Below are 18723 nucleotides of genomic sequence, written 5' to 3' on the forward strand. Positions count from 1 at the left end.
ACTCCCGGTCCCACCCCTATACCACCCTGTGACCTCTGGGGCTCTGCTCCCCTCTCCCCCCCCTACATGGTAACACTATAGGCATTCCCCTATGTCCCCCTGTCCAAGGCAGATAAACTATATGGAGCAGCTTAGGTGAATTTTAAGGTTTTCATTCAATTAACTTTCAGACCTCTGTCCCTCTCTCAATATAATGACAATTATATTCAACATAAGAATTGCCGCTGCTGGGTCAGACTAGTGGTCCATCATGCCCAGCAGTCCACTCATGCGGCGGCCCCCAGGTCAAAGACCAGTGCCCTGAGACTAGTCTTACTTGCGTACGTTCTGGTTCAGCAGGAACTTGTCTAACTTTGTCTTGAATGCCTGGAGGGTGTTTTCCCCTATAACAGCCTCCGGAAGAGCATGCCAGTTTTCTACCACTCTCTGAGTAAAGAAGAACTTCCTTAGGTTTGTACGGAATCTATCCCTTTTTAACTTTAGAGAGTGCCCACTCTCTCGTTCTCTCTACAAAAGACAAACAGGAGAAATTGTCTTCACAACAGTAAGGGGGCACAAAAACAACAACGAAGGAGTCCAGATGGTGCTCAAATCCTTTTTATTATAAAACAGACTCGACACGATTGTGTTTCGGCACAAGAAGGCCTGTGTCTTGGTGTTGAATGATAAAACCAAAGATGTGTTAATCCAAATGTCCAAGTATTGCAATAAAAACACTAGAAAAGAACAGAAAATCAGGGTTCTTTCATCCCTCTGGGGAAAAAGGCAGGGAAGTCGAAGGGAGCTGACTTCCCAGAGAAGAACCCAGATATTGGGGTGGGGTGGGTCTAGGGTGTCCGGATTTTACAGTCGTAAAATCTGGGAACCCTAGGTAAACCACACTCCTTTTCTGATGCTTTTTGTTACTTTTTGCTTTTATTACTACTGGTAAGATATTTCTAACTTTGAAGAATAAAAACTTGCCCCAGCCATTTTCCTTACTATAGAAGGATCAGTGTATTAAGCATGATTCACAGATGCAAAATGAGAAAAACCCATGAGGGCATCTGGCCTTCTAAGACTCCCAAGGGAAGAGCAGTTGGTTCCTGCCTTCGTAAAGGTTCTTTCCTCCTCTCTCTCTCTCTCTTCTTTCTCTGAGGGACTGATGTTCAAAACTTACCGTGCCTTTAACATTCAACGCTAAACCAGTTCTAACTGGTCTTTTCTGTGCCCGTATGGAAATGTTGTACAACGAGGTCATTAAAATGAGCACTCCGGACGATGCCCGGACATTGCTGGGTGTTGCACAAAATGAAGCGCCGACCTTTAATGCTCCAAAAATTACTGGCAGGTTTGGAGGTAGGTGCCAGTAGCATTGAACACAATATACACAAGCACCTCTCAGGTGAATGTGTTAAAGGCATGTCTCATGCACGTTTGCTAAAAATGTAGCAGCAGGTCTGTGGCTGCCGATTGCATGAGAGATGGAAGTTTTTTTTAAAAATATGGGATACATTCATACTTTTATAGGGTTGGGGGGGCACCATATAATATACACATGTGTTAAAAATGTGTCTCATGCGCACTCACAGGTCTGGGGTTGCCGACTGTATATGATCCACCAAAGCAGTGTAGGAAAAAAGCATATATATCTTGCGTTTTCCCATTTGCATGGCTTGTTGGGAGTTCTCCACCACTCCCCTCCCTCAGTGATGTCGATTGACACTCATCTGTGCCTATGACAGGTTTTCCTGATACATGCGCACAATTATGCCTCATTCCGTGAACTATTCTGCACATGGGTCAGTCGCTTTCTCCAATGACTGATCCATTGGAATTTCCATGAACCTCATTTGCATGTGAAGTTTTCATTTTTAGTTTTTAAAAAATTGTTTATTAATTTTATATAGCAAAATATAGCTGATACACAGTGTAAGAAAACTTACATAAATTAGAAATATGTTCAGAAAATACCAAGAAACTATACATAAATAATTTAAGACCGAGCCCCCAAAATAAGCCCCCCCCACCTACCTCCTGTATGTGTATAAAAGGATCTTGAACAGAAACCAAGTCCAAAAGAGTACATTTTATGCGAGTAGGTTTAAAGAAAATTAACATATGTTTCTTTAAATTTTCGAAACTCCCCAGATTTTTCTGACATCTCTCTTTCAAACCTATAATACTGACATGTAGTTTTCCCACCAGAATGAAAAATTCAAACAGTCCCAATGTTTCCAATTTCTCGTTATCACCGGTCATGTGAAGTTTTTTGAGCATCGCTTGTCATTTAGAAATTGGAAAATTTACCAGCACTACAGTGGCACACAGGATTTTAATGGGGACTTGTGCGTTGGGGGAGGGGGGGAGGGATGTGCCTGAGTCCTGTGCAATGCATCCAGCTCCTGCTATTGAAAACATTAAGCAGGTGTGAAGAGCTGGTTCTTGCTTATTTGCTTAAGCTCTATCAATCCTTTGGTGACAGACGGCTTCTTTGTATCCAACTTTTGGTGTAGCAAACAGGAAGACAGGAAAATGCTCCATTGCTAGAGTAGGGTAGGCAGTAGAACAGGCAGATTATAGTTAGACTAATTTAGGCAGCAGAATGTTGGTACACCGTCAGTTCAGCAAATCCCAAAATCCCTTCCGGGTCCCTGCTGGCCTCTTCTTTCCTCCTATCCTCGGGCTTTGACAGCTGCAGGCCACATCCAGTGCATGAGGTCAGAGGAAAGAGGAGGTTCTTCTTGCTGCACAGCACACACCAGTGGATCAGGAGACCGGCATGACCGCAGCTGACCTCTACTGGTGCGTCCTGTACGTCTGTGATAACTGGCGCCACTGACTGCTGCAGCATCGGGTTTGGAACTCCGAGTCCAGACAGGATGATTTCTTTCTGCCGCTGCTGCTGCAGCTCCCCACGAAATATTGAGAACTGGACAAAAGATGGCTATTGAAAAAGCCACCCAGATGCCCGGCGGGAGCACCAAAAGGAGGACATGTCTGGGGAAACCCTGATATATGGTTTAAAGCAGGGGTGTCCAATCTGTGGCCCGAGGGCCGCATGCGGCCCTGTGAAGTATTTGTGCGGCCCCGGTCGAGGGCAATGCAGTGTTTTCCTCTGCTGCCCCCGGGTGTTTACCGTCTTGCTGGCTCCCTCCTCTGTCTTGCGCGTTTGTGCGGTCCCAGAAACATTTTTTCCTGCCAATGCGGACCAGGGAAGCCAAAAGGTTGGACACCCCTGGTTTAAAGACTTATTTGATAGCTAGAAAGCCTGACTAGGAGCCTCAATTGAATTCTATTTCATAACTTTTTTGAAGCACATTGCTTTCTCCCTTCCTATTGTTTTTTTCCCATACGTGTCTTACTTACTATCAACAACTTATATTTCTCTTCCCATCCTCTCCTTTTGTTTCAATATGTTTTTGTTAGGTTAGTTCCGTTTCCCCCTAAAATTTTGTAATTTTGTTGATTTGTACATCACTTAGAATTTTGACTAAGCGATTAAACAAATTTGTAATAAACTTGAAACTTAATGCAATGCAGGGTTTTTATCACTGCGATCTCTCGATTGTTGCATTTCGAAAGAAATTTCAATTTATTTATGTTGGTCCTCGCTTGGTCAACAAGCTACAATTTAAACTGTTCTTACTACATAATTATTTGGGATGGAGTAAAGATTGTCTACTTTTGTTTCCAATTTCTGTTTCATGCTCTGACGTAACAACAGCAAAGGGCTCCTTTTACGAAGGTGCGCTAGTGTTTTTAGCGCACGCACCGGATTAGTGTGCGCTATAGCGTGCGCTAGCCGAAAAACTACCGCCTGCTCAAGAGGAGGCGGTAGCGGCTAGCGCACGGGGAATTTTAGCGCGCGTTATTCCGCACGTTAAGGCCCTAACGCGCCTTCGTAAAAGGAGCCCAAAGTGTCTCTGACAAAGAGAGTCTGCTGTGGGTCCCCTGATAACTTATCATGTTTCACTTTTATGTATTTTGATATTGGAACTGAATCTGATATTTGAAACTGATATTGGAACTAAAACTACTAGGAATAACAATCGACAGATGCTGCACCATGCAACCGCAGATCAATAAAACAATACAAAAATCATTCTCAGTCATGAGAAACATAAGACAAGTTTGGAAATTCTTCGAGAAAACACAATTCCAGCTCATAGTTCACTAATATTAGGCCTACTTGACTACTGTAACATCCTCTATCTCCCTTGCCCTACAACCCATAACAAAACAACTACAAACTATCCAAAACACAGCACTAAGACTCATCTACTCATTAAAGAAACATGATCACATTACAGAAGCATATCTCCAATCGCACTGGCTTCCAATCCCAGCAAGAATACAATTTAAATTCTACTGTCTACTATTTAAGACTTTATACAGAGACAGTCCAAAGTACCTGAATAACCGTCTCATCCACAACACCTCAACCAGACATAGGAAAACTCACACCCCATTCTCATACCCCCCATTTAAGGAGGTCAAACGGAAAAAACTATATGATGGCCTCCTGGCCACTCAAGCAGCCAAACTAGACAACCAAATCGCCAATCTACTGACGGCATCCCTCGACTACAAGACTTTTAGAAAAGAAATAAAGACCATACTCTTCAAGAAAGCCCTGAAAAAAGAAATAACACCGCAAGTTTCAAACACCACCTCTCACTAAAGCCAACTACCCCAAACAAATAACCATACTCATTTCTTACTATCTTTAAAAATGACCAATTTTCTTTTTTTTTTGGTAAGTTCTTGTTGTAATACATCCTTGATAATTCTTTTGTAATCCGCCTTGAACTGCAGGGTAATGGCGGAAAAGAAATCCCTAATGTAATGTAATCTGGAAATTTAGTGCTGTGCTATATCCAGCAATTGACATTGAAATTTCTGGTTTCATTTTTGAATGCCTGAAATTATTTATTTATTCAATTTTCTATACCGTTCTATACCAACTGATATTCAGCACTAACCGGTTAAGTTCCTAGCAGTTAAAGATAGGTCTGCTATTCATGTGGTCTATTTTAACCACTAAACGGTGCTAATCAGCTATATCACGTGATATAGCCACGTAGAATTATGCTAACCATGAATATTTTGTAGAGATAACTGGCTATCTCCTGCTGAATATTTGCAGTTAGCCGGCTGCGCACTATTTAAGTGGTCAATTAAATAGCACTTGGATATCAAGGAGATTGTCTTCTTGTGTTTATACATGACCTGAAGAAGAAAGTTCTGCCTTCGACATCCTGTCAAAAATGCATTAAGGTAGTCTAATAAAAGAAAAAGTCTTCAGTCATAGTACTGGGGCTGAAGCTGAGAAGCTGAAAGCTATGCCGTCGGTAGCTTCACTACCAGCAGGGCCTCCCAAGGCGGACAGGTTTCAGACTAACGACATACCACCCATCTGAGCAGTAGCAGGTGGGCAGTGTTGGAAGCGGAGGATCGCGTTTGATGTGACAATGGCTATAACACCGAATTTGTACTGCGCAGAAGAAAGGCCCATCAAGCTACTTCTGTATTCCTTCATGAAAACTTGATGACGTTTATCAAGCCGCTAGGACATGAACATGAGTCGATGGCACCTAACAATAAAAAAGTATTACCGTACTTTATTTTCCTTTCTTTTGCTTTATTTCTATTTATTACCTTCAAAGGGGACTAATACAGTATGCAACCACACAACTTTATAAAAAACAGTCCGAAATATTGGAAAGTATCTAGGAGAAAAAAAAATTTCACTTCTGTCCAAGTTTCCTGGTGGCATCGTGTTTCAAGACATGACTTGATCAGGTTGATAAGGACACATTTAAGTGCTGTGGCATGTCTGGGAAATGAGTTAATTTACAATCATCTCCTCCTCCTTAAAACTATACTGAACCTTAGTGAAAGGGGGATAGTTTAGATCAGGGCTTTTCAACCCAGCCAGAGCGGTTTTCAGAATATCCACAATGAATTTGCATGATGTGAATATATATGTTCTGCCTTCATTGCATGCAAATCTTTCTCATATATCTTCAGTGTGGATATATTGAAACCCACACTGGCTGGGGACTGGGTTGAGAACCCCTGGATTCAATTTCTTGAAGGTTTGGTTAAATCACTTTCATTGCTCCCCCCTACTTTTGTAGGTATTCACATCAGATGCACAATTTTATTTTCTACCCCATAACTAGCTACTGATTGGACAGATGCTCTGGAACCTTACAAACTGATGCTCAGAACTCCTGTGCTGGTCTGTACAGCACAGGAGAATACCGTATGAATAATGTTAACAAATAACTTCTTCTTTTTTTTTTTTGCAATCATTTTTATTAGAAAGGGTACAACAGGGTAACAGGAGCAACAATGATACCATAAGCTCAAATATAAGAAATCAATAGAAACATAGAAATAGACGGCAGATAAGGGCCATGGCCCATCTAGTCTGCCCACCCCAAAGACCCTCCCCTACCTTTCTCTGTGACTAGAACTACAAGAAAAAATATACACTCTCCAGAAAGAGCTACCAGGATGGGACAGGTGCAGCAGAGCAACAGCACAACAAAGGAAAAGAAAAGAAAACTATTGCATATTTTAAAGTCATCTGCCTTGACCTCTGAAAAAAACCCTGAATACAAATGATAATTAATATTTTCTCTGCGTACAGTGTGCTTTGTGTTTTTAAAAATTTTATTGTTGGTAGATCATTTTGACGTGATCATTTTAAAAGTAGCTCGCAAGCCAAAAAAGTGTGGGCACCCCTGCAAAAGCATCTCTCCCTCCCCCTCCATGGTCTGGTATCTCCTTTCCTTCTTTCCTTTCCTTCCCTCCCATGGACTTGGCATCTCTTGTTCCTCTCCCTTGTCTTCCTTCTCCCTCCTTCCCTCTCTCTCCCCAATTGGGTGCTGCAGCAGCAGCAGCAGCAGCATTTCTCTCCCCCCCCTTTCCTTGTGCAGCAGCAGCATTTCTGGCTGGTTCCTTGCTGCAGCCGGTTTTCCATTCAAAGCTGTGGGCGTCGATACCTCATGCGATCCATGGCTGCATCAGAATCCTTCTCTCTGATGTCATGACGTCAGAGGAATGCTTCCGACACAGCTGCGGATTGCATGAGGAGTCAACGCCCACGGCTTTGAACGGAAAAACCACTGCAGTAGGAGAGCTGGCCAGAAGCTAAACACCTACTGGAAGGAGTACTAACTGGACCGCGAACACTCCTCATTTAAAGTTTACTGCCACTGCTGCTGGTTAAGGAAAGCATCAGCGGCAGAATAGGGAGGGTGGCTGGCTGTGCACCCCTTTGGGGCGTGCACCCAGGGTGGTCCACCCCCTTGCCCCCCCTTCGTACGCCTCTGGTTAGACATGAGCACTTATGACACCTATGGGAGGATGGAATATAATACCACAATAATAAATAATTAAATAGATGTGAGCACCTATATGCAGGAGATCTATACGTAACCTACCGTAGATTATAAATTATGCGTGTAATTTTGAGTTGTGCCTACAATCTGTCCAGTTTCCACTTATGTGTACACCTACATGTAAAATACACTGCTGTAATGAATTAGCCACATAATTGACGTGTAACCATTCACGCAAACATTATAGAGTTACTCCTCATGTGACAAAATACACATTCTGGAAAGAAGCTGAGAATCATTCTTTCATGCTCCGAATGACTGGGCAAGTGATCAGTGCAAAGTGAACCAGGAAGAAACCTGCTACATTGCTTGTCAGGGCCTTTTCATAGTGATTTCCCTGCAAAAAAAATCTGGGAAAACTAAATAATGTCTGATTGTAGATCAAGATAAAAATCTAAACGGAAGGTGCCATCGGATGCAAACATGTCCCTAATAAAATGAATTTTCCTGGCATTGTTTGTAGCATAGTAAAAAGAAAAAAAAGAATGTAATATACCTATTTGAAATGCTCTGAATCATATGAAAACAGTTTGGGTGGGTTTATTCTTTTTGTCTTATGCTGTGTTTATTTCCCTTTCTATACCTTTTGTACCTGAATGTAACTCAGTTGAAGCTGCAAAGAAACAAATTAATTAATCCAAGTTCCCAGGTTTATTCTGTTCTTGATATACCGTCTATCAACATGTACCTAGACGGTTTACAACACTAAAAATTTAAAAGAGATGAAAAAATAAAGAAAAAGGGGCAATAATTCTTTTTTTTTTTTTTTTTAATTCTTTATTAATTTTCCAAACTTTAGCAGTGCATTACAAATAATATGACATTAAAAGATTACATAAAATGCACCATAATACACAGATAGAAAAGAAAACAACCATTTCCCCCACCCACCTCTCAATTATGAATACTTTACATTACATTACATTAGGGATTTCTATTCCGCCATTACCTTGCGGTTCAAGGCGGATTACAAAAGAGTTAAAGAGGGTGTTTTACAGAAAGATTTCTGGTCCTTTTTGTGGAAAAAAAAGAGTAGAGCAGGTTGATAATCATATTATTTATATAACATTATACTCAAATATTTAACTCCTCAAAATACTCCTCCCTCCCCTCCCCCCACCCTGGATGTGTAAGGCAATCTAAGCACCTTATCATTACTGTGTATTAACAAGTGCAGTCAATGGGCTCCATATTTTATTAAATGCATTACTAAAACCCAAACATTCCGCATTCATTCTTTCGTATTTATATGTGTTACATACACTTGTCCACCAAAATGTGTAATTAAGTCTGTCATGAGATTTCCAGTTTCTCGTGATCATTTGGACAGCTATTGCTGTCAGGATCAATAAAAGACGGCTTTTGTATTTATCCAACACAGGCTTTACCTGTAACAACGTACCACAAATTATGGCTTCATATGATAAAGGAATAGATGATTCTAATGTAAGATTAATTTGTCCCCAAATTGATCTCCAAAAATTAAATATCATTGGACAGAAATATAACAGATGATCCAATGTCCCTATATTAATATACAATGCCAGCATCTATTAGATTTTGAATTATCAAGTTTTTGTAATCAAACTGGGGTCCAAAAAATCCTATGCAACAAAAATAACCACGTTTGTCTCATAGATGCTGACGCTGTACATCTTAACCTCCAAGACCAAATTTGTGGCCATCGAGATGTAGAAATGTACTGTTTTATCTCGATGCTCCAAATGTCTCTAAGACTATTTTTTGGCTTCTTATTCAAAAATTCTGAAATTAATTTGTACCACTGAGCGGCCTACTAGATCTGTCGGATAGCAAAGGATTTGCAAGCTATAATAAGTTTTAAAATTTTTCCATTCAGAGAACCCACTCTGAATGGCCTGCTTCAACTGCAACGACCTATAAAAAATATACGTTAAATAGACAAGATATAAACATACAGAAACAGAAGGATCAGGGGTAAGGAAAGTGCAAAATACATTGAGCTAAAATAAGTAAAAATGGGAAGTAAGAGGGCAAGGAGAAAACAAAGGAGGTGGGATGACGCTTCTTAAAAGCAGGTTCGTTACTGCGCATTGAGTGAGTAGACTAGGGCTCCTTTTACTGCAATAGTGGTTTTAGCGTCTTAGTATATCATTTTTCTGCAGTACAATCAGAGTGGTTTACATACTACTCAATAGAATTAGAAATGAACTGCAGTTCACTGGTAGGACAGAGATAAAGTAAAAGGAGAGGGCATGGATAGGGGGCCAGGGTAAGGTATGGACCTGATTTTATAACTAGCAACGCTTGCGTGAAATCCAAATGGCACCTGTTTTATAAAGACAAGATGGGTGCCTATGTGCCATTAAGAAATAGGGTCCCAGATCCAGCACCAATAAATAGTACACAAATGCAAGTGTACTTAATTGTAAATGTATGTGCTTACATTACAATCCACCCTGCTTCGCCCAAACTAAGCTCCTGGAAATTCTTACACGTGATATATACAGAGTGCCCACAAAAAACACTCCTTGATTTTAAATGGATACAAAACCAAAATTTATTGGAATATTCTGTCACCTTTGAGGCTACAGTTTAATCAACTCATAAAGTTTCATATGGTATCTGTTGGTTACATACACTCGATGTGCAAACATCGATGCGATAATCGAGCTCGAACCAGACTCTGAAGCATATCCAGCATGATCACGTTTATAGCTTCAGTAATGCGTTCCTGCAGATCATCCATAGTTGTAGGCAGTGGGGGTACGTACACTCTGTCTTTCACGTACTCCCAAAGGAAAAAGTCACAAATAGTAATGTCCGGTGATCTCTGGGGCCACTTGAGGAACATCTGGTCATTTTGTCGCATTGCAATGTCTGAAGGTTGTTAACTTCTGCACCAATTGCAAGTTATAAGGGTGAAAATGCAAGTGATTGTGTAAGATCTTGCTAACCGTGCTTTATAGGACTTGTATTTGATGTCATTTTATTTATAAACATATTCCAATAAGTTTTGATTTTGTAACTATTTAAAATCAAGGAGTGCTTTTGTGGGTACCAAGTATATAAATATGAGTCATTTTGTTGGGACATACTGTGATGCAGTTCTATAAAGGACCTCTTAATGTCTAAACTAAGCTTTACAAATGGAAAATCCTTTATAAAATTACTAGGGATGGGATGTCATTTGAAACAATATGGGATATGTCAACAGTATCCTATGTCATTGCATGTTGTTACTATGGCAAAGCACATGGCTAATAAAAAATAATAGATAAGGCTCTTTGTCGCTAAAACTGTGAAAACAGATTTAGTGACGATCGCTGACTGTAGTGCAGCTAGCCCAATAGTTTGTACTGACCCGATTCACAAAATGGCCCACCGCGCGTTTTTCCCCTCGATCGCCCAATTTCCGATCTGCCATGCAAATTAGCTAAAACCCCATGCAAAGTAGCCAAGCGATTAATGCACTAACATCGCTTGGCTATTCCCCCCCCAAAAAGGGGTTTTAGTGATCGGACAAACCGACAGGTCTGCTTGAGTTTTTTTCAATGGCACAGATATTTTGCGTGTATTACATACGCAAAATATCTGTTCCATAAAAACCGAAAAAAGTCCCCCACCACCGATGATGGCCTCCCCAACGACCCCCGACAAACACGGCATGAGAGAAAATTGGCAGGAGGGATGCCCACTCCCTCCTGCCATGCAGAACACCCATGCACCATGTCGTGTCCCCCCCTTGCCAGGCAACCTAAGCCACTGTCCCCCCCCACCCCGAACCTCCCCCTCCCGAAAGGGTGGTTGATCGCTGGAATAATCTTTCACAAGAGGTAATTGAGGCCAGCAGCATGCCAGACTTTAAGAAAAGATGGGATTGGTATGTGGGATCACTTCATGGGTGTATTTAGGGGGTGGGTCATTAATGTGGGCAGACTGGATGGGCCATGGCCCTTTTCTGCCGTCATTTTCTATGTTTCTATGTTTCTCCCTGGTGCATCATGTGATGCACAGAGAGGGGCCAAAGGCCCTGATTGGTTCAATTGACTAAAGCCCCTTCCAAGAGTCAAGCCAATCAGGGCTTTAGGCTCCTCCCTAAGTATCCTGGATACAGAGGGAGGTGCCTAAGGCCTGATTGACTCAGATGCCTAAGGCCCCTGGCCTTAGGTGACTGAATCAGTCAGGGCTTTTGGCCCGTCCCTGTGCACCAGGGCCTTTAGCCTTTGGCCCGTCACATGATGCACCAGGGAGGGGAAGGTCCATCATTTAGGACTGGCGGGTGTGAAGCAGGAGCCTCAGAGCATGCTTCCTGCTTCCAACTTTTAAAAAAGGTATAGGGAAGGTTCGGGGGTGGGAGGCATCTGGTGGCAGGAGGGAGTGGGCATCTCTCCTGCCATTTTCACTGCCATAGGGAGGGAGGGTTGTTGGGGAGACCCAACAGTGCAGGGGGGCTTTTTTCTTTTTTTTTTTAAATGGGGCAGTATGTGCGTGTGTAACACACGCACAACATCTGTGCCATTAAAAAAAGAAGAAGCCCTAACAGCAGTGACAGGAGGCTGCTTCCCCTGTCACTGCTGTTAGGGTTCTGCACATGTGTCAATTGCTCAGAGTGATTGATCTGTCGGGTTTGCATGCTGTGGGGTTTCCATGCAAATCATTTGCATGCAAACTTGATAGCGCATCGATAGCTCCTGGAGAATCGGCCAACAGCAATCCAGTCAGTATCCTTAGTGCATCCAGGCCTTTGTGTTACTTAAATGGCACTCTCAGTACTTCCTGAAACATATCTGGGTTGTTAGCTCATCTTCCCTTAGGCCCAGTACATTAGCACTGTAGCAGATTATAAGCATCTGTTCTTTTCAATTCTGTGCCACTAACAGCTTGATTCTTCTCTGTCCCCAGCATGCAACTGTAACCTGCATGCCCGAAGGTGCCGCTTCAACATGGAACTCTACAAGCTGTCGGGGCGTAAAAGCGGAGGAGTATGCCTCAACTGTCGGCACAACACAGCTGGTCGACATTGCCATTACTGCAAAGAGGGATATTACCGGGACATGACCAAGCAGATCACCCACAGGAAGGCGTGTAAAGGTATGTAAGAAGGACCCGTCACGGTCTAGAGGGCCACACCAGAGTCCCTTGGTTTCCTGTTCCATACAGTCCGATTGGTCTATATTCATCCGGTAGAAGTCAGCGTTTCTTTAAACACTGACTCCTGCTGGTTAAATTACGCCTAAATATTCAGTGCCAAGCCCTGTCTGGACACCGACACTAAATATTCAGGTCTTTGGCAGCATGAGTACAGTCAATATGCAGTGTTATAGCTACATAGCTAGCTGGGCGCGCTTAGAATCACTTTTTATATGATCCAAGGCCCCGATTCTGTAAACAGCACCCAAAACATAGTCACCGTGGAACATGGTGCACAGCACATGTCAATCTTAAACTAGGCATCATTTATAGAATTGCGCCTAGCGGTTCTTAAAGTGGATTTAGGCGCTGGTAGGCGTCTGAACCTTAGGCCCACCCTATTTATGCTAGGGTTTTCTTGGCATACATTCTGGCACCTAAGTTAGGCACCTACACACAAAACATGCCCACAGTCTGTCCATAGCCATGCCTACTTTCTGGTAGGTACCATGGACTAGGGGCTAGATTCTCAAAGCAAACCGATCGTGTACCGATTGGTTTGCGACCCCTTTGCACCCTGATTTCCCTCCGGCCCAATTCACTTACCACTGTGCTCACCACCCTCCGATCCGCGCATGCAAATGAGGGCAATGGCATGCAAAGCAGGCAGGGACGCAATTCACTAACCAAACCCCTGCAACACCGACTGGGCTGGCCAATCACAAACTCAGGGTGCTGAGGCATCTGCTCTAAACACCAGGTCACTCCTTCACTAGCACTACTGGACATATGTAAGTTTCAAGTTTAAGTTTATTAAAAATTTAATTAATTGCTTATTCAAAGTTCTAAGCGATGTACAAAAATTACACATTTCAGGGGGACAGAATAAACAATTTGGACTAACCAGAGAGAACACTGTCATAGTATTTCATTAAGTATGTGCATATCTGTATGCTCCATCCATGTGCTCGCCTACCATCTACATATATGCAGTATGAATAATTGGGGTAATTCTCTATGCATCTCCTAAAGCAGGGGTGTCGGAGTCCCTCCTCGAGGGCCACAGTCCAGTCGGGTGTCCATGATTTCCCCAATGAATATGCATGAGATCTATTGGCATACAATGAAAGCAGTACATGCAAATAGCTCATACATATTCATTGGGGAGATCCTGGGGACCCGACTGGATTGCGGCCCTTGAGGAGGGACTTTGACACACCTGTCCTAAAGCTAAGCACTGGAATGATGCAGGCTATGAGGCCCATAATCAAAAAACATAGATTGAATCAGGTTGGGCAGACTGGATGGACCATTCGAGTCTTTATCTGCCGTCATCTACTATGTTACTTTGTAGAACATACCAAACAAAAGGGGAAAAAAGGGGAAAGAAATACAATTGTTGATAGTAAAAAACATACAGGGAGGGTAAAAGCGGTAGACTTGAAATAAGTCAGAACATAAAATTCGTTAAAGGATCCTAATCTAGCTTACTAACAGTCAAATGCATCTTTAAAAAGAAAGCATTTTAACTTGCTCAAGAAGGCGTTCTTCCCTTAAATAAATAGGGAGGGAATTCCATGTTTGGGACGCTGTGACGGAGAAGATAAATTGTCGACATGTGTTAATGTTTTTGAGAGAGGGAACAGTTAATAAATGATGGTCATTTGATCTAAGTATTCTTGCTGGGGTGTAAGGAGTCAAGAGTCTTTGAATGAAAGTGGGGGTTTTATAAGGGAGAGATAGGCAAGTGACAAAATCTGTAAAAATAATAAATATCAATACGTATTAAATTTTTTAATACATAGCTTAAAAAACCGTCAATAGAATGCAACGCTGTACACATTATATGAAGGTACTTTCTCTGTCTCTCAAACTAAGACTTACATAGTTTCACTAGGGTGCCTGGCTTCAGGTGACCGGCCTCCAAAATACATTGTTTCCCTCCCCCTTCCTCCTTTACCCCAGAAGAGATGTGTGAATTGTCCTTTCTTCTCCTTTCAACCCTTTTTTTCCTCTTTACCTACTTTCATACACCTGGAACAGACTGCCTGAGTCAGTACGTCAAGGCTCCGTCCTTGGCAGTGTTCAAATCCAGGCTAAAAGCCCACTTTTCCAAGATTGCTTTTAAATCCTAACCTCCACTCACTTGTAAAGCTCCCATGCCTGAGAAACTCCCTAGCCCCCTACTTGTCCTGTTTACCTGTTTGATTAGATTGTAAGCTCTACTGAGCAGGGACTGTCTCTTGAATGTTTTAATGTACATCTAGCAGCGCTATAGAAATTATAAGTAGTAGCAGAGTATCTTCAGCTCTAGCCTTTTTCTCCTGCCTGCCATCCCTTGTCCTCTCAATCAGACTTTTAAGACCTGATTTAGAAGTGTGTGTATGTTGTGGGACAGATGTATGAAGAAACACACACAAGTATATACAGGAAAATTCAGTCAAAGAAGGATAAAGGTGTGAACAGATTTCTAGGTTTAGTCAGATCATCAAATGGGAGTCGTTGATTTAACACAAAATAAAAAAAGCTTCTAAGCTTCCATCTTCCTTTCCCCACCCATATCCCACCCCCACCCCTACCCTTCTCACAGGTGTGCATACCAGCAAACAGTGGTCTGCATTCAAAAAGGTTAGTATGTGGGGGACAAAGGGCATTTCTTAGACAAATAACAGAGATATATATCTCCACACACAGATAGGGCTATTGAGATCCCAAACCTTAAGAAATAAACACCCCCCTTCCAAAAAAAAGAAAAAAAGAAAAACCACAGGAGAACATTTAATCCCAGGACAAACAGCTTCACACCACAGCTAAAGACAAGAGAATTTTAGTTCACTGAAGCAGGTGCTAATGGTTTTACCTTTCTGAAGTTTGTTTCCCCTTGTATGAAATTTAAAGTGAAATATCCGCTGGGAAACCGTGATCATAACGTGATCGAATTTGAGCTGATATTGAGAGTGACGTCGCAAAAGAAATCTTCTCTAGAGGCATTTAATTTTCAAAAGGGCTACTGATAAAATGAGGAAAATGGTTGAAAAGAAGCTAAAAGGATCAATTGCAAAGGAAAACCACGAGAGGCAAGATGGCGGCGGCATGAAAGCTGTGAGAGCTGGAGCTCCGCCTTTTCTTGTATTTTCCGCTTTCCGGATTTACTTACTGATATGCCCCACAGCAAACGCAAGGGCATTCTTCGGGCAGACCCCTCCAGGCCCGGGCAATTGCAGATGGACCGGTTTCTCACAAGCTCACCGGTCACCAGTGGTGGGGGAAGTTTACCCGCTGTAGCACCGACAGAAGGAGGCGTCGGAGCCTTGGGATTCGAGACATCTTTGTCCGCCCCCAGCAGCCAGACTACCTCCGAATTGAGCGCAGGACTGTGAGGAACGCGAGATAGCCGAGACCTCGAGTAGCTTGATGCCATCACGTGGAGGGGAAGACCACGCAGCCCAGGACACCGAGTCAACATCCTATTCAGGAGCGGAGGCAACCAACTCCTCAGAAGTGACTTTGAATAGCATATGGAAGGTGCTTCAGAGGCTCAAATCCGCTGTTACAAAATCTGCTGACGAAACCTCTAAGGTTGTGAGTAAACTTGATGATTTGTCTAACTTAGTACAAAATATTCAGTTAGAAACAACTACAAAATTTGATCAAGTAAATAAAGAAATATCTTCATTACAAGCTCTTTCTGCCAATATGGTTAAGGATAGACTTTTCATACAGAATAAAATTGAGCAACTGGAAAATTTCAACAGAAGATTACTAAATTTCCCTAAACTTCCCTAAACTTGCTTTGTCTACACCAGTGGTCTCAAACTCAAATCCTTTGCAGGGCCACATTTTGGATTTGTAGGTACTTGGAGGGTCTCAGAAAAAATAGTTAGTCTTATTAAAGAAATGACAATTTTGCATGAGGTAAAACTCTTTATAGTTCATAAATCTTTCCTTTTGGTTAAGTCTTAATAATAATATTGTAATTTATAGCTAAAGAGACATATGATCAAGAAACTGTTTTATTATACTTTTGTGACAATGCTAAACATACCAAGGCCATCAGAATAGTACCTGGCGGGCCGCATGTGGCCCCCGGGCCGCGTGTTTGAGACCACTGGTCTACACCTACTGAAGTTTTCAAGAGATACCTAATGGAAAGCCTTAAAATTCCCTTGGAACTGATACCACCAATAAATAAGATTTACTATCTACCTAAAAGACCGGAAATACCACTGATAAGCAACCACACAAATCTCAGGAAATGGACTTAAAAGATATTACTGGAATTTTAGAAACTTCTCAGGAAGAGATTCAATACTGTGGCACCCTGATTGTTTCATTGGTCTTTGAACAAGACTTAAATATGGTAATGAAAATCTTTTTTCGTTTCTCCCAAACTTTGTTTTTGGGAGAAAAAATCTAGATTTTCCTGATGTTACAAAATCTACTCAGGAACGTAGGAAATTATTTTTAAATATGAGAGAGGAAACAATAAAAATGGGTGCTACTTTCTTATTAAGTTATCTCTGTAAGTGTTTGGTCCGATATGCTGACACAAAATATGTTTACTTTATGCCGGAGTAGCTTCGTAGCTTTCTGGACACAAAAAAGTTTACCTAGATTGAGATGGCTGCAATATTTAGGCTGGGCTGAATCATGTTAAGCCTTTTTCTCTGTTAAATTACATTGTTTGAGAACTCCTTATCTCTCTATATCTTGCCTTTCAAGGGAACTTATTGTGGTCTAAGAAAGGTTTAAATATTTACATTTTAGCCATATATTACACAACATTGTAAGTCAGGGGTCTCAAAGTCCCTCCTTGAGGGCCGCAATCCAGTCGGGTTTTCAGGATTTCCCCAATGAATATACATGAGATCTATGTGCATGCACTGCTTTCAATGCATATTCAAGGAGGGACTTTGAGATCCTGTTGTAAGTGTTCCTCTTCTGATTTTTCTGACTTAAAATTGTTGAATTTGTACATATGGAATTTTTTTTTCTTTTTATATATTTTCTGTGTTTATTTTGCAAATGAATAAATAATAAATAAATAAATAAATAAAAAAGGATCAGTTGCAAAGGTTAGGACTATAAACCAGGTGTGGATGTTATTTAAAAATACCATCGTGGAAGCCCAGACCAGATATATTCCACGTATCAGAAAAGGTGGAAAGAAGAGAAAATGAGATCCAACATAGTTAAAAGGTGAAGTGAAAGAGGCTGAGTCAAAAAAAACATCCTTTAACAAATGGAAAAAGAATCCAAATGAAGAGACACTAGCACTGGCAAATTAGATGCAAAGCATTGAAAAAGAAAGCTAAGAAAGAATATGAAGAGAAACTTACAAAAGAGGCAAAAACTCATAGCAATTTTTTAGGTACATCAGAAGCAGAAAACCTGTGAGAGAATCTGTGGGACCGTTGGATGATCAAGGAGCAAAGGAGCACTCAGTGAGGATAAGGCCATAGAAACATAGAATATGACTGCAGAAAAGGGCCGGCGGCCCAAGTCTGCCCACTCAAGAACCCTCCCTCCCTTGAGAATCCATCTTTTAAGCATAACTCTGTAGCAACCCCATCTGTTTGTCCCATCATCTCTTGAAATCGAGCACGCTACTGGCCTCAATCACCTGGTGTGGAAGACCATTCCATCGATCAATCACTCTTTCAGTGAAGAAGTATTTCCTGGTGTCACCATGAAATCTTCCCCCTTAAGTTTTAGCGGATGCCCTCTTGTCGCTGTGGGACCCTTAAGAAAAAAGATTTCTTCCTCCACTTCAATGCGGCCCGTGATGTACTTGAATGCTTCTATCATATCTCCCCTATCTCTGCGCTCTTTAAGATAATATAGCGGAGAGATTGAATGACTTCTTTCCTTTGGTCTTTACGGAAGAAGATGTAAGAGATCTACCTGAACTGGAAATGGTTTTCAAGGGTGATGATGTGGAGGAACTGAAAGAAATCTCAGTTAAAAAGTGATAAAACACCTGAACCAGATACTATACATCCCAGGGTACTAAAAGAACTCAAACATGAAATTGCTGACCTGCTGTTAGTGATCTCTAAAAGAACTCAAACATGAAATTGCTGACCTGATGTTAGTGATCTGTAACCTGTCCCTAAAATTGTCTGTAGTACTTGAAGATTGGAGGGTAGCCAATGCTATGCCTATTTTTACAAAGTTTCAAGTTTTCAAGTTTTTATTAAAATTTGATACTATTGCT

The 18723-nt window shown here is 41.6% G+C and overlaps 1 protein-coding gene across 1 annotated transcript in view; it reads left to right on the top strand.

Annotated features, from left to right (window-relative positions):
- The window catches only part of NTN1 (netrin 1), a 357430-nt gene that overhangs the window by 224226 nt on the left and 114481 nt on the right, over positions 1-18723 (top strand). Inside the window, exon 3 of the mRNA XM_033960487.1 lies at positions 12279-12467. Coding sequence (XP_033816378.1) covers positions 12279-12467 — 189 coding nt within the window. The remainder of the gene's footprint in view (positions 1-12278; positions 12468-18723) is intronic.

This window comes from Geotrypetes seraphini, chromosome 10 (assembly GCF_902459505.1).
Source record: "Geotrypetes seraphini chromosome 10, aGeoSer1.1, whole genome shotgun sequence".
NCBI classification, from domain to species: domain Eukaryota; kingdom Metazoa; phylum Chordata; class Amphibia; order Gymnophiona; family Dermophiidae; genus Geotrypetes; species Geotrypetes seraphini.